At 41.6% G+C, this 24,098-nt stretch overlaps 1 protein-coding gene across 1 annotated transcript in view; it reads left to right on the forward strand.

Moving 5' to 3' along the window:
- Positions 1-24,098, forward strand: part of NYAP2 (neuronal tyrosine-phosphorylated phosphoinositide-3-kinase adaptor 2) — a 129,167-nt gene that overhangs the window by 62,846 nt on the left and 42,223 nt on the right. The window contains exons 2-3 of the mRNA XM_088669903.1: positions 2,719-3,020; positions 17,887-18,984. Coding sequence (XP_088526029.1) covers positions 2,719-3,020; positions 17,887-18,984 — 1,400 coding nt within the window. The remainder of the gene's footprint in view (positions 1-2,718; positions 3,021-17,886; positions 18,985-24,098) is intronic.

Genomic DNA, 24,098 nt, shown 5'->3' on the forward strand with positions numbered 1-24,098 from the left:
ACTTAAGCACATCAGTTTCACTAGGTCTACTCTGATTAGAATATCATTCATCAAACCATGATGCTTGTGTTCAATAGTAACACTCAGTAAGATTACTCTGGGGTAAATGGTCTGAAAACTGTCCTCTTACTTTTCTTTCCTGACAAATGTTTTTTTCCCACCTCCTCTTTTTAAAGTAACATTTCCCATGCTGTACTTCAGCCAATCATTTTTCCTTGTCATAAAAGCAGTTTGAACCTGACCAAGCCCAAATGAAAAGCTCTCAGGGGAAGAATCCAAATATGCATTTCCATATATATTAATAAGCCGTGCCGCATTTTTTTCAGCAACTCATATAATATAATTTCGAAACGAGCTCGAGCTTATCATCTGAACAGTAAGAGCACAGTCTCCTTTCTGTCAAAAGTAATGGAATGAGATCATCTACGCAATCATTTCTACTAGCTGTCTTCATTTTCCTTTACAGGAAAGTGCCACATAAATCTCACTCTCCTCCTCTTGCTACAAAGCAGGCTCCGGCCAGTCAGCCCTGCTATTTACAGTCGGGAAGATCAGATGAACTCTTTACATCACTGGGCAGGGCAAAACGAAGGCTGCGACAAAAAAAGCAAAGCACAGGGAACTTTGGGGGACTTGTGTTTGACTTTTGGTGATAATCTGTAGGTAATAGTGTGGGATTTACTAGATGCCAGATAAAAATAGAAGCAGCGAAAATTTAGTGAGTTGCTATATATATATATATATATATATATATATATATATATATATATATCTCCAAATACATTTTAAATAAACCCTGAGATTTTGATTATTCCTGTGGCTGTATTTTTTTACTAAATAAATAAATAAATATTGAATTTTAAATTGTTTTAACCTGCCCTGGGACCTGCTGGTGAAGGTCAGGTAATAAATTTAATTATTATTATTATTATTATTATTATTATTTTATTTTTTTACAAGCCCTACATCAATCCACCAAACCAATGTGCCATATGCAGAGAGCAGATTCAACTGTGCAGAATATAGACATTCAATATCAGTTTTATGCCCCTTAGTTTCAAATAGATTAGCCGAAATCCTACAGAGAATAACACCATCCAATGTATAATATTTCAATGGCAATCCTCTTTTTAAAAATGTGACATAAAAACTTTTTTTTTTTTGCTATATAGAAGTTTGGGATCACACTTTATTTGCAGAACAATTTTTAGAAAGATTAACTGAGGCATAATTAACCTTCAAATTAGTCATAGATTATTTTATTATTTTAAGTTTCAGACTGTGAAGGAGCATTTAATGAATGCTGCTTTTTACCTTTTTGGGCTTGACATCCCTGGGGAAGTGACACCAACTATGATCTAGAAATGGTTTGGTGTCATAAACATGTCCTGGTTTGTGTATTTGGACACTACTGCTCTCTAGTGATGGCAGTTTGTCATACTCAAGAAAACTTTAATTCATTAAGTAAGGCTGCATGCACACAGTATTTTATTTTCAAATCGATGGAGGCTGAGTACTTGTACATACAGTCAAGATCTAATGCATATTTTGCTTGCCCCTGAAAAGCACTTTTTGAGAAACTGGTTTCATTCTGAAAGTAAAAGCTCATTGCAGATTGATTCTGCATTACACCACAATGCCCATTTGAAAACAGATTTAAGCCATCCCAGCACTTTCCTGGTAATGTTGTGGGCGGGCTTATAGCAAGATCACAACCACCACTTCCTTCTTCATTTGTCTGAGGCATGTTTAGGGAGGGAAAGGCAGGATAACCTCATCAGAAAGTGTGGGGTCCAAACAGGGCTGTCTTAAGCATAAGCAGTGCCGGGGTACAAAGATCCACTCGGCGTCCGTCCCCTCCATGTTTCCCAGTCCAAGGCATGCAGGAGGGCGGAGTTGGCCGGCCGCCTCATTGCCTCGTTGGCTCGGCCGCCCCCAAACTCGCGCCACAGAGCTGCCCGCAGCAGAAGAGCCCACTGGGCGCTCCATCCGACAGACAGGCTCTTCCCCGGACTCAACTCTCGGGCCCCAGACTCTTGGCCTGGCGCCCCTGAGAGCCTGGCACCAGGGTGCCCCACACCCCTAGTCCCTATGGGTAAGACGGCCCTGGATCCAAATGCATCTAGAATCAGTCTAGAATTGAGTGGTTCTCAAATGGTGTGGTGCAAACTGGTGTGGCAGGAGACATAGGCAAGTGTGGCAGCAAAATTCAAGCACAATCAATATTATATTTTGGGAATGATCCATGTTCTTATATAGCAGCATTGTTTTATGATTTCTGAATGTGCATTATCATATCATCAATTAGTGGGGTTCTACATTATAAACTCAGCACTGTTTTCTTCTATTTTCTTTCCAATGTATTTCTTATCAATAAAACAAACTAGTGTGGTGAGAGCAAATTTCTATTGTGAGTAAAGCTGGAAAATGTATTTCATGGGTGTTTAGGCTGGGTGGGTGCATGGGCGGAGTGGCAATAGCAAAACAAATCTGAATCTATGCCTTGTGTAAGCAAGTTGTATTTTAACTAAAGTATAACTAGTTGCAGTGTGTGTGTGTGTGTACTATTATAGCCGTTGTATTCAAATAAGTTCAAAGCATTTCCTGTAATTAAGGGGTAAATTGCTTAACAGGAGAATTATTATTATTATTTTGTTGGGCGTCCAAATGGCTTTATCAGTTTCATGTATATCCATGTGTGTTTTACTTTCCTTACAGCTTAGGTGGTGAAGTGGTGAGAGGAAATGAAGGAAGCTACATTGGCAAGCATTTCCGCATGGGATTTATGACAATGCCCGCCCCTCAGGACAGACTGCCTCATCCTTGTTCGAGTGGCTTTTCCGTGCGATCCCAGTCGCTTCATTCTGTTGGAGGTACCGATGACGAAAGCAGTGGCTGCTCCCGCAAACAACCCCCACCGAAACCGAAACGAGATCCCAATACCAAACTAAGCACATCCTCTGAAACTGTAAATGCTGGAACAACAAGTAAGGGTGGAAAGTTTCCAGACCGAACTGAAGGTAAATGCTCAGCTTCTGATTACTTTTGAAGGTACTATTAAACAGTCACTTGTTAATAGTGTATTCCTCAAACTTTGAGGAGGTTCTGCACTTGGGTATTCTTCAGGTTCTGTCACCAAAAATGCAAGTGTTCGTATTCCTCATCCATTCCCAGCCAAAGCTAAATTCTCCTTTTATAACTGTACATTAAAGTTTAAATTTCTGAATGTAAAAGCAAGTTTCTAAATGCAAATCTGAGTTTGCACTTAGTTCAGTACACATTGACTTTATTGACAGTGATTGAGAACTAAAATAAACACAGAATAAATAAATTGAAATATTACTTCCATTTCCTAATTGTGTAAATGGCTTATGCTTGCATCGCTTTGCTAACACCAAACTCCATTCCAAATGGCCTCCGTGGTAACTTGATAGGAGATGTGCTGTAAATAGCATTATAGTAAGACTTGAAACTCTAAAATATTGTATAAATACCCAGTATACCTGAAGGAGCATCTCCACCCCCATCGTTCAGCCCAGACACTGAGGTCCAGCTCCAGGGGCCTTCTGGCGGTTCCCTCCCTGCGAGAAGTGAAGCTACAGGGATCCAGGCAGAGAGCCTTCTCAGTAGTGGTGCCCGCCCTGTGGAATGCCCTCCCATCAGATGTCAAGGAAATAAACAACTATCTGAGTTTTAGAAGACATCTGAAGGCAGCCCTGTTTAGGGAAGATTTTAATGTTTGATGTTTCATTGTGTTTTTAATATTCTGTTGGGAGCTGCCCAGTGTGGCTGGGGAAACCCAGCCAGATGAGTGGGGTATAAATAATAATAATAAAGTATTATTATTATTATTATTATTATTATTATTATTATTATTATTATTTGTAGGAGCAGGCTCTGCTCATTGGCTGCCTATGATTCAGCAGTTTAACTTTTGTTTTGGTGGGCTATCCTGCCTTGCAATGGAGCTGGCCAGGAAATTTAGAAGGTTGGCCACTGGGACGTGACTCCTTGCACCTTGTGAATGGAGGGGTGTCTGTGAGGGGTCGCAACTGCTGCCCAGCAAGAGAAGGGTATGGTGCCATTATGGACTAAGGCAGTGTTTCCCAACCTTGTGCCTCCAGATGTTTTGGGACTACAACTCCCATCATTCCTGACCACTGGTCTTGCTAGCTAGGGATGATGGGAGTTGTAGTCCCAAAACATCTGGAGGCACAAGGTTGGGAAACACTGGACTAAGGTATGGAGACCCCAGATTCAAAAATCCCTCATCACCATGTAGCTTTGCTGGGTCACTTTGGACCCATCACTATCTGTCAACCTAGTCTACCACAGAGGGCTGTTAGGATAAAATGTGAAGGGCTACTTGGAGGAAGTGCAAGGTGATACAGTCATACCTCGGTTTAAGTACGCTTCAGTTTGAGTACTTTCAGTTTAAGTACTCTGCGGACCCATCTGGAACGGATTAATCCACTTTCCATTACTTTCAAAGGGAAAGTTTGCTTCAGGTTAAGTACAGACTTCCGGAACCAGTTGTGTACTTAAACCGAGGGACCACTGTATAGGAAAAGATAAGGACCATTTGCATTCAAAACAGCAGGGAAAAATGATTTGTGCTTACTGGATTCTGATTCCAATAGATGCCGTTGTGTCTTTCACTTGGAACAGATATAGACCCATGTAGGCTTTTAACAATGCTTTACACTATTTTTGTAATGGCACAATTGGCCAGTCACATCTCCTCCTCTGGGCAGCTCATCAACATGGATGGGATTTGAACAAGAGCACAACTCTCGATCAACTCTGTTTTGTTTCAATGGGGCTTAGGCTGAACATTTTCCTGGCAATTTTTACTCTTTGTGCAATCTCAAGTGAGCTCCCTGCATGGAAAAGGTACCTCTTGCTGCTCTATAATTCTCTCTCAGACAAAAGTGTTTCTCCTGCACTGTAATCTCTCAAAGTGGTTGACTTATTAAGGGCATTTACCTTTTAGGAGAGGCAATTACTATACCAGTAATTGCTGCCCCCCACACACCAAAGCAACACCATTTCCTATCAAATCACTGCTACAAACCCATCCAGGATGCCAAACACCCATAGTGCACTCTTGCCACAGCAGAGAAATATGAGTTAGATCAGAAAAGAGTTGGAGCTGTCACGGGTTTTTTTTTTGGGGGGGGGGGTTTATGACCAGCTAGTGTTTGAAGGACTTAAGATTTAGTAGAACCCAGTATTCTTCTTGCTTATCAGCAGTTTATTTCCTAGCAATAGGCATAGCGGAAGTTGGGTTGTGCCAGATTTTCATTCAGCTATGTGATGTCACCACAAATGCAAACTAGAATAAGGACAATATTCTGAACTGGCTAATATTTTCCACCTTGTATAACAGCTGCCTTTCCCATCTTTATAATAGAAACAGAGTACTGCATTTTGCAGACAGCCCATTTTTTGGGTCCTGATTATTTTTGTAAAGTTTCCACTTCATTATACCTGCTATTGATCATTTAAAAAATAATGTTTTCTGAGGTGCCAGAATAAGCAAAGGAAGCACTTGACTCCGATTAAACAAATGCCTCAAATTTATTTGTGCTGCTAACTCTGAACATTTTGGAATTTAGTGTGTTTTGATCTACATATCAATAGCAAGCTGAATACTAGATCCTGGAGTCATTATTGAAGTAACAACTTCAGGCATGTTAGAGTTTTCATTCAGGATTTCAATAGCACACATTGCAATCAGAGAGATTGTACTTTCTGCTACATATTATTGTCTTTTACCATTTTGTATTTTGATTTCCTTAAAAGCCAACATTTAACGCAAACACTTCATATACTGCATTAACTGAAGCTGTATAGGAATCACATCCTTTGAGACCTATATACACATTAGCATTCAAGAAAGTTGCAAACACTGCAAAGCATTGTCTGTTGGGTGTTAAAATATATGACACGTACTTAGCAGCTTGGGAATTATGTTGTGCTGAGAAACTGATTGCAAGCACTCGTAGTCAAGATACGCTAACCTGTCTGCGGATTGTGTGGATAAAAACTCACTTTAAACATCCTCTGCTCTGTATGTAATCTTTGCTCATTTATGCAGATTGGTATATATATATATATGGGTTCTGGACCAGCCTATTCACTCATTAATTCCCAGTGTGTGCTCTCTCTCTTTCCCTCCCTCCCAATTATGATTTTCTTCACTTATTATTATTTCCAGAAATTCCTCTACATTCTTGTCCACTATTTGCCAAATATTTATTTTCATCCAGTTGTGGACATGCAGGGAATGTTTGGCAGATATTTGCTGTTTGACATCAAAATGACATCCAAAGCTATTTGACCTTTGCCTAACCCCATGTCCTCCATCAACTCTGCAGTGGCAAACCGGTATTTGTGGAGCTTAAGGGAGCTTAAGTTCATACAAAAGCTGTGATGGGTGAGAAGGATAACACCAATGTCTCCAAATGTGGGATACAGTGCCTCTAGGTCACTACCATTCAAGCTTCCTAACCGGGGTGTAGCACAACCTCTTTGAAGTATCCATGGGATGCTCTCCTTTAAATACTGTGGGTAAGATGCTCGGAATGGAGAGTGCAGATCAGTGCAAAACTGCTAGGTGTGCTCAGTTTGGGGAATACTTGACTAATGGGTATAATAAAGTACAGAGAAGTTTGTCAGCTACGCAATTGCTGTGGAAAAAACATCCAGAACGATACATTAAAAAGAGAACACTTCCTCAAAATTATTCATGTTTTCCTTTCCTTTCTGTGACCTGGCCATATTCACAAGGGGGGTTTCAATGAGCTTTTGCAATTCTGGTGTCTTTAGCTGAAGTAGGAAAATGTACACTGCTGCTAGGATGCCCTTTTAATTTGAAAATGGGTCTCCTCTGCTTGTTCACAAGTGCTGCAGCACAGTCTAAGGAGGCATTATTGGTGTCACTCTTGAAAAACCCCTTATACAGTCAGAGCCGTCTCCAGCAGGTCGGGCGCCTTGGCGCTGAGGCACAGAGATCGCTCCGGCACCCCGCCCTCGCAGCGCGCAGCACGGCTTCCATGCGGCTTTGCCGCGAGCGGCCCCCCCCCTGCCGGCCCTGCGCCACCGGGACTACACCTAGAGCCGGGCCTGTATACAGTTGTACCTTGGTTTTCGAGTAGCTTAGTTCTCGAAGGTTTTGGCTCCCAAACACCGCAAACCCAGAAGTGACTGTTCTGGTTTGCCAGCTATTTTTAGAAGCTGAACTTCTGGGCTTCTGCAGTTTCCGATTGGAAGCTCCTGCAGCCAATCAGAAGCCGTGCTTTGGTTTACGAACGTTTTGGAAGTCCAATGGACTTCTGGAATAGATTCCGTTCGAATTCCAAGGTACGGCTGTATCATGTAATATCTGCTGCTCAGCCAAAGCACCGTCTGCACTCACAATATAAAGCGATACGGCTCCGCTGCTGTATAAGAACAAATAGCAGCACAGCATATCTTTGAAATATACCCCCAGGAGCCATACCACAGACACTTCAACTGCAGCAGTGGCATAATGCTGGTGACTCCTTAGTGTGGTGTTGTGGTTAGAATGATGGACTAGGACCTGAGAGGTAAAGGTTCTAATCCCCACTCAGCCATGAAGCTGACTGGGTGACCTTGGGCCAGTCACTAACGCCAACCTACCTCACAGGGTTGTTTTCTACATAAAACGGAGAGTTGAAGAATTGGGCATGCCACCATGAGCTCCTTGGAGAAAATTAGAATACAAAGCAACCACCACAGCAATATCATATTGGGCAAACAGACAAGTTTTCACCCAAACCTCAATGATATGAGCTAAATTCTGGAGCTAAATGCTCCCGTGTTCCAGCTCCACTACCTCACCTTAGGATGGTGCCAGAATCTCCCATAGGATCCTTCTTTCTCCATGCAAATGTTCTTCACACAACGAGGGGGAAACAAATCTGCCAATTCATGGGTTAACTCAGTTTCTCATTTTTACAATCTTAAATTCAGTTCTGCACGTTTCTGCAGCAATTTGTGCTTTTTTTATCCTTATAAAAATTATTCAGCATTTTACTGCAAACTTCTCATAATAAACACATGCAGTTTTGAAAAAAGGCACAGTTTTGCAGACAACGTTCCTTAATACAATGCATTATGTTGTTGTCACTGACTTAAGCATTTGTATGCACACTTTGCCTTAATCTATGCATCCTTGTACACTTTGCTCAGCTGGAGAACTGCATTGCAAAATTCAGGAATGTGTGATTTTTTTCAAAGGATGGTCATGCTTTCATTCACAGATTGTTTTTTAAAAAATTGTGGATTTGGCAGGTTCACCTTTCAATGCAAATTGAATTGAGTTTCTTCCCCATCCCTGCATTCAATCAAGAAAAACTTCAGTGAAGGCCCTCAGGCCTCAGGCTTGAAATGCTCAAATGGTGGTTAAGAGCAGTGGACTCTGGTGAACCGGGTTTGCTTCCCTGCTCCTCCACATGCAACTGCTGGGTGACCTTGGGCTAGTCATACTTCTCTGAAGTCTCTCAGCCTCACTCACCTCACAGAGTGTTTGTTGTGCAGAGGAAGGGAAAGGAGAATGTTAGCCATTTTGAGACTCCTTAGGGTAGTGATAAAGTGGGATATCAAATCCAAACTCTACTTCTCTTCTTCTTCTTCTTCTTCTTCTTCTTCTTCTTCTTCTTCTTCTTCTTCTTCTTCTTCTTCTTCTTCTTCTCTGGTCACCCTTCAACAAAACTGTATGTCCTGTTAATGTTTTTCTTTTCTTTTCCAAACTGCATAAGGTGGTGATGAGATAACACATTGATAAACAAATTAGGGAGATAACAGCAGGAGGACTTTTAATATTTAAAATGGTCATCATGAGAATATTGGTACACTCTGTCCCTGCAGGAAAAATCCTGTTTTTCACAAGTAATCTTTAGCAGCTTGCTAATTTTCAGTTTGAAATCCTGTCACTTGATTGGAAACAGTGAGAGTACATAGTGATATCAGTTTAATTACAGCTGATCTGTGGATGCACAGATTAATCTCCAGGGAGACTGCAAATGCATATTGCTTTGCTCTTAATACTTATTTGATTCATTGGATACTTTCTCACCTAATGCCACTGCAGATTTGCTTATGGGGCAATTCTTTGCAGAGTTTAAACTTTGCATAGTTCTCTTTGGTCAAAGCAACAGCATCTGCCATTTTTGAGCTTGCTCGTATGGCAGATGTTTTCCCATGGTAAGAAGGTCAGCACAGAGCAGAGACGCCAGCTTGTGAGGCCGATTGTGGGGGGCCAAGGTTGTGCATGTGATGTGCTGATGCCACACATGTAACACCTGACACCACATACATTGGGAGGAGACGGGACGGAGCCAAACACGGCGGCCATGGGACTTCAATGACGGGCTCCTCCTCCATCACCTCCACCACGGAGGAGGAGGAGGAGGAGGAGGAGGAGGAGAAGAAGCCAGATGTTGTGCAAGCTGTGGTTGACTCCATGTTTCACCTCCATGCTTTTTGGACATTGGGGAGGGGTAGCCCCTGCTGGCCCAGAGGAAACTGAAGAGTATCAGAATACCCAAATCTGTTGGAGAACTGACTTGGGGATTCAGATCAAAATCAGCCCTGTGATTATAAGCACTTCTGCATTGCAGATCTACTCTTTCCGCATTTTGACCCTGCATGGCTGGTGCTGTCAGAGTGAAAAAGCTGCCTCAGGTGGCAGATACTGGGGGACAGGAAGTGGTAGCGAAGTATTGGAGGACTGCCCTGAGATTCACTTGCCAGTCCAGCTGACTTCTCTATGTGGAACTGAAAGGGGACACCCTCTTTATCACAGACAGCAAAGAGCCTGGCACCAGCTTTGTGCCTACCCAATTTCATTAGGCTTCATCTATTGTCCTGTTTCATAGAATCATAGAGTTGGAAGAGACCACAAGGGCCATCCAGTCCAACCCCCTGCCGAAACAATCAAAGCATTCTTGACATATGCCTTTCAAGCCTCCGCTTAAAGACCTCCAAAGAAGGAGACTCCACCTCCAAAGAAGGAGACTCCACCACACTCCTTGGTAGCAAATTCCACTGCCGAACAGCTCTTACTGTCAGGAAATTCTCTTACTGTCAGGAAATTCTTCCTAATGTTTAGGTGGAATCTTCTTTCTTGTAGTTTGAATCCATTGCTTCGTGTCCGCTTCTCTGGAGCAGCAGAAAACAACCTTTCTCCCTCCTCTAGATGACATCCTTTTATATATTTGAACAAATTTCCAAATTAGCTTTTTGGGTTTACCAAGAAACACAAACAATTCCCATCAGTTATTGGGGATGGAAGGAAAGGAAGTGTTTAACTGTAAATAATGTTAATATTTTTCCAGTTACAAACCATATTTTGTGAAAACATTTTGATCAGAAAGTACTGATATTTTCTCTCTCTCTGAAATAAACTCTCAAAGAAATCTAAAATCCAACTACTAAGCTCTTTACAGTTTCCCTACATGTGGGTTCCCCCTCACCAAAAAGAAAGAAACCTCTGTGTTTTTAAAGAAAGGCTTAAAACAACTTCTTTCCAAACCATTTGGTTGAAAACAAAACTTGGAGCCGCAGTGTCCTTTTTGATGAATTTTTATTATATTCTTGTGGTTGTTCAAGGTTGTTCAGTTACACAGTCCTGATGAAAAATATGGTGCTAAAGTGTAAAGTCCAGAGGCAAAGGACCCTAAGTGGAGAGAGTGATCAGTCATTTTGTAATTCACTCTGTGGATGGATACTTCATTGTGGGAAAGGTTAACTAATTCAGTTTGGTATAAGCAGAGAAGCAGAAAGCTGGGCCAGATCTAGACACATCAAAGAAGCATTTCAGTTTAAAGCGTTGTAAATTTAAGCAGGGAAAACAGGTAGAGAAAAACAGGACTCCACGTCGCCATCTGATGGCACAATGCTATATTGCACATATAATGCATATACTGTAAATTGCTTTTTCTTTACCAGTCTAGATGAGTCCCTGGTTTCATGAAGAAGATCAGACAGTCTGGAGTTCTCAGATTAAGGGCAGAATAACAGCGATTACCCTTTGTGTTTGCTCCCCTTTATTTCACATTGCTTGCAAGATCTGCGGGACAAGTTAGTCATGACTAAGCTAAGTTCCATTGATTCAAACAGATTAAGTCTGGATCCATCCAGTATATCACCATTCAAGACTGGCAGACGTCTTCATCCATGCTGTATACAGTGCTAAAACTACTTCTGAAACAATCCTCAAAATCATAAAACAACCCCAGTTTTAGTTTCAAAATAAAGCCCTTTTCAATTTTGAAAAAAAACAAAAAACAAAACCTTGACATTTGTGACTTTGATTTCGTACTATGGTATCTATATCAGCTGATTTATACTGCCTGCAATTCTATTCACAAGGGATAAACTTCATTGAGCACGGTGGGATTGAATTTCAAACCAACATCCACAGAATTGTGCTGCTAATCTGTCTTCAGCATTTATCATGGTAGTTAAGCTATGTTTTTAAATTGCAGGAATATACCACTGATACATCTCTAACTATAACTAACTGAAAAGTAGTAGAGGAAATGAGTTATTTTTAGGGATGGAATTTTCTGGAAATCTGTGTTGAGTTTATCCACACATGGTTGTATCCAGAGCACAGTGCTGTCTCTGTTTCCTCTGTGTGGCCCCCAAATCTTCTCTGAAGGGACCCCTAGCTCCCTGAAGCTGCTTTTCAGGGTGTGCAACTGCAGCAGAGGGGAGAGGAAGGGAGAGGAGAAGACTGGAAACATTGGACAACACAGGAAATTTTTCCTAATTCCAATCACTCTCCTTGATCTTGACAAGAACCAAGTTACTTTTTACCAATTTTGCACACAAAAAAAAAATCCACACAATTCTATTATGTGTGTTATTGTTTGCATCATTGTACAGACATATGCTCCAGATTTTCTAAAGAAAAGCCAGGCAATATACAGACACACACAAGAAGGCATGCCACTATATTAAAATTCTTATATATTATTACAGTTGTACCTGGGAAGTCGAACGGAATCCGTTCTGGAAGTCCATTTGACTTCCCAAATGTTCGGAAAGCAAAGCGCAGCTTCTGATTGGCTAGCAGGAAGCTCCTGCTGCCAATTGGAAGGCGTGGAAGCCCCATCAGACGATTGGCTTCCAAAAGAACGTTTGCAAACCGGAACAATGACTTCTGGGTTTGCGGTGTTTGGGAGCCAAAACGTCCGAGTACCAAGGCGTTCGGGATCCAAGGTACGACTGTACTTATAAAATTGTGTTGCAGAAATACAGCACTATATGTACTATACGTATAATATATTGTTCCTTTTTGCATAAAAGCGGATCAATGCAAGAGGAGGTCCAATGTGGGCAAAGCTTTATCAGGTTGGAACTGCCAGATTCCTTGTATGAACCCATTTAAAACATATTCCTCCTCAGTTCCTAGTTATTTGTATATTTTCAGCTTTGACTGTAATGCAAATCAGGAGTTCAATGCAGAGCAAATTAGCCATTCACTCCCATATGCACACTGTAATAGGCTATGCAACATCTGTCCAAGCATAGCCTGATGAACTGTGCAATCCTAGCATGTTTATGCAGACATGGGTCCTGATTAATTTAATGGGACTCACCCTGTAGTAAGTGTGGTACCACAGCCTAATTCTATGTGCTATGTGTGCAGGTGACATCTCCAGAGAATAGCTTTTTCATTTCAGGTTTTTTTTGTGTTGTTGTTTTTTAAGGGGAAGCAGAGAGAAAGGTGGTTCAGGTTTAAAATACCTATTGGCATAGTGTCTTTATAAATGAGGAGGCAGGAGTTTAATTTTCCCATGCACTTAATGTCATTCTTCTAAGTGGGCTGAATTGCACAGTAAATTAACTCCATATGGAGGTCTCAAAAGCTGGTAAACAGGTGAGGCACAATAGAAAATGACAAACTAGTTGCTGTTGTTGTTTTAATTGCCCTTTCCCCTCACACTCTGAGCAATCATGAAAAGAAATGTCACAACATAATTTCGTATTTCAATCTATTCTTATGCAGGAAAGGAGGGGGAGCCATAACGGTTGCGAGGACAAAGAGCAGAACTTCTAGAATTAAGTGCAGCATGTTGCAAGCATGTCTGAAAGCTCTGCCCATCTTTTGCTCTGCAAAAATACCTCCTTTAAAAAATGTTATACATTATCACAGGGCTGGCTCTCGATGTAGGCTGGGTGGCGCGGGGTGCCAGGGCGCCAGGCCAGCAGGGGGGTGCCGTGCGCTGTGCTGCTGTGCCTACCAGGACGGGGGCGCCGGAGTGATCTCCGCACCACGGCGCCAGGGTGCCCAACATGCTTGAGATGGCCCTGCATTATCAGTCTGCTTCTTCAGTTGGGATGCCATCAGATCTGTTTCAAGAACTGAGCTCTCTAGGTTAGGAACAGGGAACATACTGACCTCCAAATAGCCTTGGTCACCAGCTCCCATCAACCCTGACTAGCATGATCAACAGTTAGAGATGATGGGACCAAAAAGATCTGAAGGACAACATGTTTCCTATTCCAGTTCTAGGTTTTGGAGCAGACTTGTATATTTACCACCAACAAATATATAAATCTCTTAATTAATGTTCTTCTCCCTTTCCCTAAATTTCCATATAAAGTAATAAAATAATTATTAAAATAATAGGCTCTCTCTCTTCCTATACTATAGCGGAGATCTCCATGTGTCATTTTGTTTGTTTGTTTGTTTGTTTGTTTAGAGCTCCTTTAGCTGGTTACTGGAAAGCTTCAGGTATGGCAGCAGACTGTAGTGTATCATTCTCATGGATAAGGACATGGGCGTACCCAGCGGGGGGCAGGGGGCAGCTGCCCCCCATAAGCAAAAAAATAATAATTTAAATGGTTATAAAGTGATGAAATGAAACAAAATTGGTAGGGCGATGGCGAATAATCAGCTGTTTACCACACTGAAATGGTGTAAAAACCAAGAAGTGTCTAGAGCCATCTAGCGACTGGTAGAGGAATCTATGTCAGCCAGCCATTGGGATTCAAGGGAGGGAGAGGTCTCTAGCGGGCTCTAGCAGAGAGAAGAGGGAATCTTCTAGAGTGGTCTAGTGAGTTCCGCGTCACTAAACTGAGCCTCCCGCCGTTAAACTGAGCCGCCCGCTATTAGTTTACCTTCTTATTTACATTAAGAAGACATCGAGGCTGCCTAAGAAACTGGTTCCAAAAGGGTAAGTTAAGTAATTTCTGTAGAAAATTAAATTTTAAAGGGTAAAGACCTGGCTCAAAAGTACAATGGGAGAGGACAGACTGACTGGGTTGTGTTTGATGAGCGTCCATCGTAAATTCTTCAAGGAAAATCAGGACTGGATTGAAACAAAAGTTTTGAACAAGTTTTCTTCGAACCCAAGAAAAATGATATTAGTATAAGACATGCAACTAGAATAAAAATTTAAATTTTTCCAAGCAAATAATTGTAATAACTACCGTAATAAAACACTGCTATAATTATATATAATTTTTTTAAAAAAAAATGGTTTCATTCGCCTTTTCCGTGCTGAAATGTCACAACCTGAATGACCATAGCTTGCCCCACCCCCCACCCCGGTTTTGATCCTGGGTATGCCCCTGGATAAGGATCAGTAATCTGAAGCTTAATGTAGACAGGATGAAGATGCTAACACTAGGAAGCCTGTGAACTAAGACTGTAGGGAGTTATGCAGTCATTATCGCTCCCCACCCACATCCCATCAGGAAAGGTGGGTAAAGATCACCCTGCATATGGTGTTTTACAGTCCTGGTATACAGGACTTCATTCCACCCACCCACAAAAAGGATTTGCAGGTAAGAAAACTGGGGTTGCATATCAATGAACCTACCAAATACGGGTGTCAGGAGTATGATGTGAAAGATGGAATGTGGAATTGGATTCTGTGAAACTATCTGCAGAACAACAGCGTTCTATTCCATAAATACCTGAATAAAAATTGTGATTTAAAACATTTCAAAGCCTGGACTCCATCAGATGATCTCAGGTTGGGGTACATCCATCAAAACATCAACATAAAAATACTTCAACAAATTTCTAATGATCCCGTGGGAGCAATGCAATAATGGAAACACATGTTGGTAGTAGGTTGGGTTATTGTTAAGGTCCTGGGTGATTTTAATGTATGTGTTTCACTTCGGAGACCGGAAAGTGTATAAAACACACACACAAATGTGCCCCAAAAACCAGGGTGAACTCGGTTTTGCTTTTATTTAGGGCGTGTGTGTGTATGTGTAATATGCAACAACATTAATTTGTGCTTAATGGTGTGGGGATGCATGCATACAACAACATACATGTGCTAACGCGCTTTTTAATTTATCAATAAAAATGAAAAGTGGGTATGGCAGGTAACAGAAATTTAGGGAGAAAATATGGCTTGGTTCTAGATTAGGTTAGTGGAACTTAGATCCACCTGAAATTAGTATGACAAGTTAATCATGACTTAGGTGCAATTGATTTAGTTGGGAGCCAAGTTGAAATCAGTGAGCCTGGATTCAGTCCCGTGAATGGTCTGGGGAGAGTAGACGTTGGTTTATTTGTTTTTGCCCTGGAGTACGTGGTCTAAACCAGCAGGTTTCTTCTTGGATAGGTTTTAGTATCTATAAAAAGACAACAGTGGATGGTGTGGATATCATTAATTAAGTATGGCAATTGGCCAGAATGAGCCATTCAGGAGAGTTTGTGTTCTCAGCATGCGTGGAATGTTTTCCTTGTCTGCTAAATGTCACAGTGCTAATGGAATGTTGTGCCTTTTTCTCTTGCATGTAGATTGCCATATAATTCCTTTTCATTGACTGTGAGACACACACACACACAAACACACAAACACACACAATCCATGCCAATAATTAGTTGCACGTAAATGTGCAGCAATTGCCTACTTACCATTGCACTTTTTTGTGTTCTGTGATTACTGTAAGCAGAATTTCATTTTCCCACTATTTCTTTGCTCTTAATATTCTGAGAAGATAAGTGATTATTCAGGCAGGGCTTGAAATAACAGGAAAGTACACCATAGATCCTTTTAAATAAATTGTGTTATAAAATATTTACAGCCCAGACTTTGTGTGGGGTGGCGGGGAGGTAGAGGCTAAGATATATATTTTTTCTTTTCTCCGTTGTGAAAACTGCTTCATGCAAACATGAGAGATATAAGAGTCTTGTAAAGGGATAAGAGAGGCAGGCCCTCTTGTAGACATCTATCTTCCATATTATGCACGAGGGCGAAGTCAGCCGACCTTTATGCCACTAATTGTATTTTGTTTTCTGTATATGATATAACATGGCATTCATACACCAGATGAGAAAATGCCAGACGCTTCCACGGTGCACTTCAAACCATGTTATCTTCCTTTTCTTGACTGCACAGCACAATGCAAAATAGAAAACACAGATAATGCCTGAATTATTGCTGGGGAATTGGAGTAACCGGGGGGGGGTGGGAGGACCTTTTCACTGAATGAAAAAAAGGGAAGACTTGGAAGGAACCCGAAGGTCACTTCATACAATCTCCTGTCCCGGCTCAGGAGTTGCCACATCTAATGAAAGCTAACAGCTTAATTCATGCTGCTCATTGTGTAATGGAAAGCAGCATGGACCTGAAGCATATTGTGCTATAGGCACCTGACAAAGTACATCCAGAGAACTCGAATTTATGGAATTGGAGGCACTATTTCCAGTTCCTGAAATCCAGACTGATTGGCACTTGAATCCACCTTGGTTGCCAGCACCAGTCTACTCACGTGGCAGGGATTGGCGCAGGATCATCATGGTCCACATAGTTGACTCCCTGAGGTGAGCATAAACTGTGGAACATGCTTCAGATACACATGGGGAAGCCATGATTGATTCATGTCTTCTTTTTCACATGGCATTTACAGATGACAAACAGTGTAGAGAGAGAAAAAATACTACTACCACATATAGCAGAAATAGACTTGGCATCTAAAAATTAACCAGTGTCTGCCTGTTTCAAATGCATGCTATCTCTCATCACAGCTAAAGATTCTTACATCGCAGGGGGTTGTACTCGATGTTAGGTCTCTTCCAGCTCTATCATTCTACGACTCTATGGATAGGAATGTATAGTAAAGGCTTCAGTGGAAGTCTAGAAGGCTCAGTGTGCCCCAGGATTTTACGTGTTGTTTTTTTACAATATAAACCCAGGAACAACATATTGGACTGTCTTTGAAACTGCAAATAAAAACATTGCTTTGGGATCATTTGAATTGAAAGGTCAAAGATTTCATACAAATTAATCTCTACAGAATAATCAAGAAAACAGTTTATGTAAATTTCTATGGTTATCTCAATTTGTTTCAGTTTTTTTAAGAAACTTGGTTAAATTCAGCTCCTCCCAATCTAATTGCCATTTATCTAATTGTCATTCTAAAGCTCTGTACTTCCTAAAGCAAGCAGAAAGAAGTTGTTTTAATAAGCTATGCCCAATAAGCATGTCTGCTCATTTCCCCATTCAGTTTAATGGATGTGTACTGTCATATAAGTAGATATAGGATTGCAGCCTTAGGATGTTAAAAGATTAGATCTCTCAAGTTCATCAAAAAATACTTAGGTGATACTTAGGTGATCAGCACAACATGAGCCACATTTACATTAGTTATCCTGAAACAGTATCATTTTTAAACACTGGTGATTAAATCTAAAATACCAGTGAGCTTCATGAAGTCTGAATGGTGTTTTGTGAAATGTTTGCTTCCATTGCATGTAGTTCAGGAGAAATGATGAAACAAATCAGGTGTAAAAACAGAGCATCTAAACTATAGGTGTTTGAAAGGTGGACAATGTTTTAACTAAACATCTGATTGATGTGTATTTTGGTTCCTTTGCAGTGTCGGCCAAACCAAGGCCTCACAGCGATGAATACACAAAGAAGGTTCCTCCCCCTAAGCCGAAACGGAACCCAAACACTCAGCTAAGTGCATCTTTTGATGAGACGTACATAAAAAAACATGGCCGCACAAAGTCAACACTAAGCAGGGATACCTCCTTATCACAGGTCAGCAGTCCTGCTCCAGATACTGAGGAAGACGAACCGGTTTATATCGAAATGGTCGGAAATATACTTAGAGACTTTAAAAAAGATGAGGAGGATCAAAGTGAGGCAGTATATGAGGAAATGAAATACCCCATCTTTGACGATGGGGGCCAAGATTCAAAATGTCCATGTGAGTATGACCATCACAGCTGTTCTTCTCAGTGTGCTACTCCCACAGTGCCTGACCTTGATTTCACCAAGTCCTCAGTGCCATCCACTCCCAAGGGTGTGCTTTGTGATATACCCCCACCATTTCCAAATTTGCTTTCTCATAGACCTCCACTCCTGGTATTTCCACCTGCACCAGTGCAATGCTCCCCAAATTCTGATGAATCTCCTTTAACACCACTGGAAGTCACAAAGCTTCCTGTGCTAGAAAACGTGTCTTATATCAAGCAGCAAGCTGGAGCTTCTCCATCATCACTGCCACCTCACACGCCAAGTCATCAAAAACTGGAGAAAGACCAGACAGCATCTCATGGAACTAGTACTCCAGGACATTCTTCTTCCCCTCCACATCCTTCCACCTTATACAGAACACAGTCTCCGCATGGCTATCCCAAAAGCCACTCTGCCTCCCCCTCTCCTGTGAATATGGGTCGGTCACTTACCCCCTTAAGTCTCAAAAGACCTCCTCCTTACGATTCTGTACATTCAGGAAGTCTCTCAAGAAGTTCTCCATCAGTGCCTCATTCTACAGCCAGGAGCATATTGCAAGAAGGAGGGAAAATGGTAAACACCTCTGTCAATACCTACGGGTCATCATCGCAAAGTAGTTCCCGTTCTAGAACACCTACCAGTCCTCTAGAGGAATTAACCAGCCTTTTTACCTCAGGACGAAGCTTACTGAGGAAATCCTCCAGCGGAAGAAGATCTAAAGAGCCTGCAGAGAGTAAGTGCTTCAAATAATGTATTTACTTATTTTACTCTTTACTGATGATCGCTGAAATCAGTGTCATGCCGACGATCAATTTCTAACTGTGGAGTACCTCCATTGATAAACTATCCTACTGTTGGGGATTTCAGTTTGGTGTACTTGGCACCATGCAACTTACTCATTTGCTTTATGAGTTTCCAGGGTTAGTTTAGGACTATTCATATACAGTGGTACCTCCGGTTACGAACTTAATCCGTTCCGGAGGTCCGTTTATAATCCAAAACCGTTCTTAGCATGAGGCACGCTTTTGCTAATGGCGCCTCCCGCTGCTGCTGTGCCGCCAGCACGCAACTTCCGCTCGCATCCTGGGGCAAAGTTCGTAACAAGGGGCATCTACTTCAGGGTTAGTGGAGCTCATAACACGAAGCATTCGTAAGGAGGTTGGTACGTAACACGAGGTTCCACTGTAAGGCCCTTTTCATATCTGAGTTTGTATTTATTTATTTATTTATAATTGATTGATTGGATTTCTATGCCTCCCTTCATCCAAGGATCACAGGGTGGTTTGCAATACAAAAACACATAAATACATAACATGTTAACAAACAAAACAATAACCATCACCACCACTGAATGAACATCACAGTTTTCCTCTCTCGAAAGTCTCCCTTGCGATTCTGAGATGTTTAATGCAATCAAAACCTTTAATGAAAGCCATGAAGGCTAGACAGCTGTATATATTTTTTAAAAAAATATTATTACCAAGTAAAAGAAAATGCTCAGGTCCCAAAATTGCTCTTTGCTGGTTACTGCCCTGTGGTTCTTTATCCTCGTGCTCAGATTAGCCAGGAAGAGCTTAATTTTTGTCGGAAGAAGCAGGGGGCACAATTGACTTCTGTCCTTCTCGCCACTCACATTATGTTGTCTCTGCTTTGCCTTCAGCATGTCGAAATGCTTTTGATTCAAGTCCTTGGGAAAATGAATCAGGCGCAGGCAGGGATTGTATTCTCAGCCTTTAGTAGTTTAACGAAGTAAGTGAGCATGATATACTTTCCCCTGCAGGTCCTATAAAACCACTTTATGAGTGAGTCTGAGGTACCTTGAAGCCTGTATAGCCGAGGTGCTTTTATTTGAGGAGGGTTTTATTTTCTAGTCCTGGGGTTTATGTAGCAAGTGGCAATAAATTACACCTTTGGGGTGGAAGAGCAACACTGAAAACACCCTGGTCAAATGTACTTGATAACTGCATTTATGGTGTTACTTGCAGAAAGAAAAGAGCCAGATTGCAGATGTGTGTGAATTGTGTGCATTCACTTTCATCTCCGTTATAGACAGCACTTCTCTGGTCATTGACTAGAATTTGCTTCACTTATATGGAACTTTGGGAGAGTTTAGGAATCCAGGATTGCCTTATACCAGGGCAAACTGTTTGACTATGGACTCCAGTATTGCCTATTCTGATCAGCAGCGTTGTCCAGGCTTTCAAACAGAGACCTATGCCACAATCTACTACCAGATTTTCTTCATCTGGAGATGCCAGGGATTGAACTCGGGATATTCTGAATGCAAAGCATAATCTCTACTACTAAACTCTTGTCGTTCACTATCAAAGTATTTGACCTCCCCATTGGGGAATCAAACCCCTTGGTCACTCCCATGGCAGAAAAGGATGCTGTCCACTATGTTAATAAGGTTTTAGTGGCAGCACCATGGGAATTAATCAATTTATTCGTAGGTATGAGAAAGAGAGGAGATGCAAGCTAAGAGAGTGTCAGTGCAAATATTGGCTTTGCAGCAGCTTGGCACATAGCTGCCAAGTTTCCCCTTTTCTCGCGAGGAAGCCTATTCAGCATAAGGGAAAATCCCTTTAAAAAAGGGATAACTTGGCAGCTATGGCTTGGCATCTTACAGCCCATAATGTGAAATCAGCATTCCACAGTTCATTTGGTTTTTTGACAATAAAAGTTTTTACAGCAATAAATACAAAATATAATCAGATTTTTGTTTGATTGGATGCAAGCAAATCTAGATATTAAATCCCAGGCGGTTCTTGTAATAAGAGACCAAGGCTGTGTCGTGTGTGTGTGTTTAAAGTATATTGCAATATTTAGGAATAATTAAAAGGAAAGGGGAAGAAATGGAGTAGAGCTGGCAGGAAATATTCCCCAAACCAGTATTTGTTAGTAAACAAACAGAAATCCATTGCTAATCTATACGTGCACAAGAGTCATCTGACTGGCAATTATAGTGAGTTCCTTTGAAGACCATTTGCAGCTGTGGTTTGAATCCATTGAGCAGGATTCTGGAGCCAGTTGTTTTGTTTTTGTACCTGGAATATCCCTGAGTTGCTGGCAGTACCCTGATATGCAAATGCATCAATTTTTAATATGATTAGTCACTTTCAACTTTCCATATATGTCACTTGACAGATAATTAAATTCTGTAACACCCAAGATTCACTTTTCATCCAGCAAAAAATCTGAAACATTGAAGTTATTGAAATCTTCAGATGCCTAACTAAGTCCTCAAATCTTTTGAAAATGTGAGTGCATAATAATCCTCTCCCCCCCCCCACTTCCCATCCATAGTTGAGGATAATGACATGAATTTTTGCACAGGGAAGGGTTGCAGGCTTTGAGAGACCCCTGCAGGGAAATTAAAGAGAGTTGCATTACAATTATTACTCATCGCAAATTAGGATCTTAGGGATTGTTCAAGAACTGACACAGCACAGCACACTAATCATTCTAATGGGTTTTACGGTAAAGTCCGTTTAAAAAAATATTCTGGTAACAGTAGTATTTGCATAGAAGGGATGATCTGCAAATGTCCTAGGAAATGAGATGATGCGCAAAGGTGTGTGTGTGTGTGTGTGTGTGTGTGAGAGAGAGAGAGAGAGAGAGAGAGAGAGAGAGAGAGAGAAATATAAATGAACTAGAATTTGAATCTCAAGCTATCCCTCATACCTATGGCTAAGGTAAAGGTAAGGGTAAAGGGACCCCTGACCATTAGGTCCAGTCATGACCGACTCTGGGGTTGCGCGCTCATCTCGCGTTATTGGCCAAGGGAGCCGGCGTATAGCTTCCAGGTCATGTGGCCAGCATGACACAGCCGCTTGTGGCGAACCAGAGCAGCACATGGAAACGCCGTTTACCTTCCCGCTGTAGCGGTTCCTATTTATCTACTTGCATTTTGACGTGCTTTCGAACTGCTAGGTTGGCAGGACATACCTATGGCTAGGTGTCACCTATTTGAACTGTACTACATGAGTTTGACCAAACTGCGGGAGGCAGTGGAAGACAGGAGTGTCTGGCGTGCTCTGGTCCATGGGGTCACGAAGAGCTGGACATGACTAAACAACAACATGGCATGTGCAACTGCATGATACACAGACCATGCTAGGTGCAAACTAAGAGCACCTATACATTGGCTCTCGATGAAACGTCTGTCAATATGGAGACTGCTAAAAAGAGAACATCAAGCCAGAGTTTCCTGAGGTTGAACAATTCATCAGATTGCATCAGCCCAACCTGATTAATATCAACTGATTAATATTGATTACTATTGAAATTGATATATGTGTGATGCAATTTGTTCAGCCACAGATGTGTTTGTAGACCTCTCAGCCAAACACATCATCACTGTGGGGAGAATGTGTTCAACTCCCCAACGACAAGAGTTGAAGTTGGGGGCTCCCTGGCTATTTAAGGTGGTATTCGTGCACATGCAAGAACTGCCAAGAGCACAACAGGACATACACACCTCCTTCCCCCATCCCCCGCTAAACCTAAACCTGCTCCAGAAGGTTGAGAGGAAACCCAGGATAGATTTAGGGTGTGCACAGGTGGAGAACATTCTGTTGACTGATGGAACATTTGTATTAGCGCTACGTTGAACAAAGCCCTAAGTCTCCTGTTGTGCTTGTACAGCACTGAACTAGCTCGCTCTGCTTTGTAACTTATTGTAAAAATCTTCAGCTTACTAGGTTGGAGTGTCATGCCTCTAACAAGACCACTTTAGTGGGGAAAGGGGAAGAGAGCTGAGTGACTTGGTTGCTGATCTGATCTGCCTCTTATTGGTTGTTCGACATGAAACAGAGACCTTCCAACCACCATGCTTCCTGCCTCCTTCTTTGTCCTTCTTGTAATTCTTGAGTGTCCCCCCATCCCATCCACAAAGTGGGGATAGACGAAGGAATGGGAATGCACATACAATCAGCATATACACCTGGGTTTACCCAAATGCAGATTGATCATTGTATACACGTTCATTTTCTTTGTTCATACCTTCAGCCCGTTTAATTAAGCATTCCGATTTAAGCAAGTTCCCAGCAGAAATCCCAGTCTGCTTTACAGTGGGAATGAGTCACAAATAGTCAAGTGGGAAATACTACAAAATGCTAATGATCAACACCACATGCTGGGTAGGCAGATTGCACGACGTTTAAATTGCTGTTGCTGTAATTTGGAAAATAAAGCTGTGCACAGATAAATAGTTGCTACATGTCTAGTAGTTCACACAACTGAATGTATGTACAAGTGACTTCAACCACCAGTTTGTTCAAGTTCCACTATCTATGCTTTGGGTATGAACATGGGCACAGTGGATGCTCAGGTTGTGAACGTAATCCATGAAGGAGGCACGTTCACAACCCACAGCATTCGCAATCCGCATCTGCACTTCTGTGCAAGCGCAAAGAACTTCCGGGTTCAGCACAAAGTGCAACCCGAAAAGACGCAACCTGAAGTGACTGTAACCCAAGGTATGACCGTACAGTCATTCAATCTTTCAGCCACACACAAAGTGGATGCACATGAGGTCTGTGGCGCCTTCAGTAATGGATACAAGAATAATCTGTTTTGGAAAGGCTTCCTCATTGGGAGTCTGATTTTGTGTTTGCTTCTCTTTGATGAATTTAGGGTCATCATAAAAAAAGATCAATTTGCCTTCATGCAAGAGGACATAGAATCAGTGAAGGGAACCTAATTATGTAACAAATGTAATTTTGGGTTTCTCTTTATTTATTGTTGTTCAAGGCAGCTGCTGTTTGACACTGATGCACACAGACTTATTTATTTTTCCTCTTTGTTTATTCAACTGCTCAAGCTTGAGTTGCGATTTATCCAACA

This window comes from Zootoca vivipara, chromosome 5 (assembly GCF_965207765.1).
Source record: "Zootoca vivipara chromosome 5, rZooViv2.hap1.1, whole genome shotgun sequence".
NCBI lineage: Eukaryota > Metazoa > Chordata > Lepidosauria > Squamata > Lacertidae > Zootoca > Zootoca vivipara.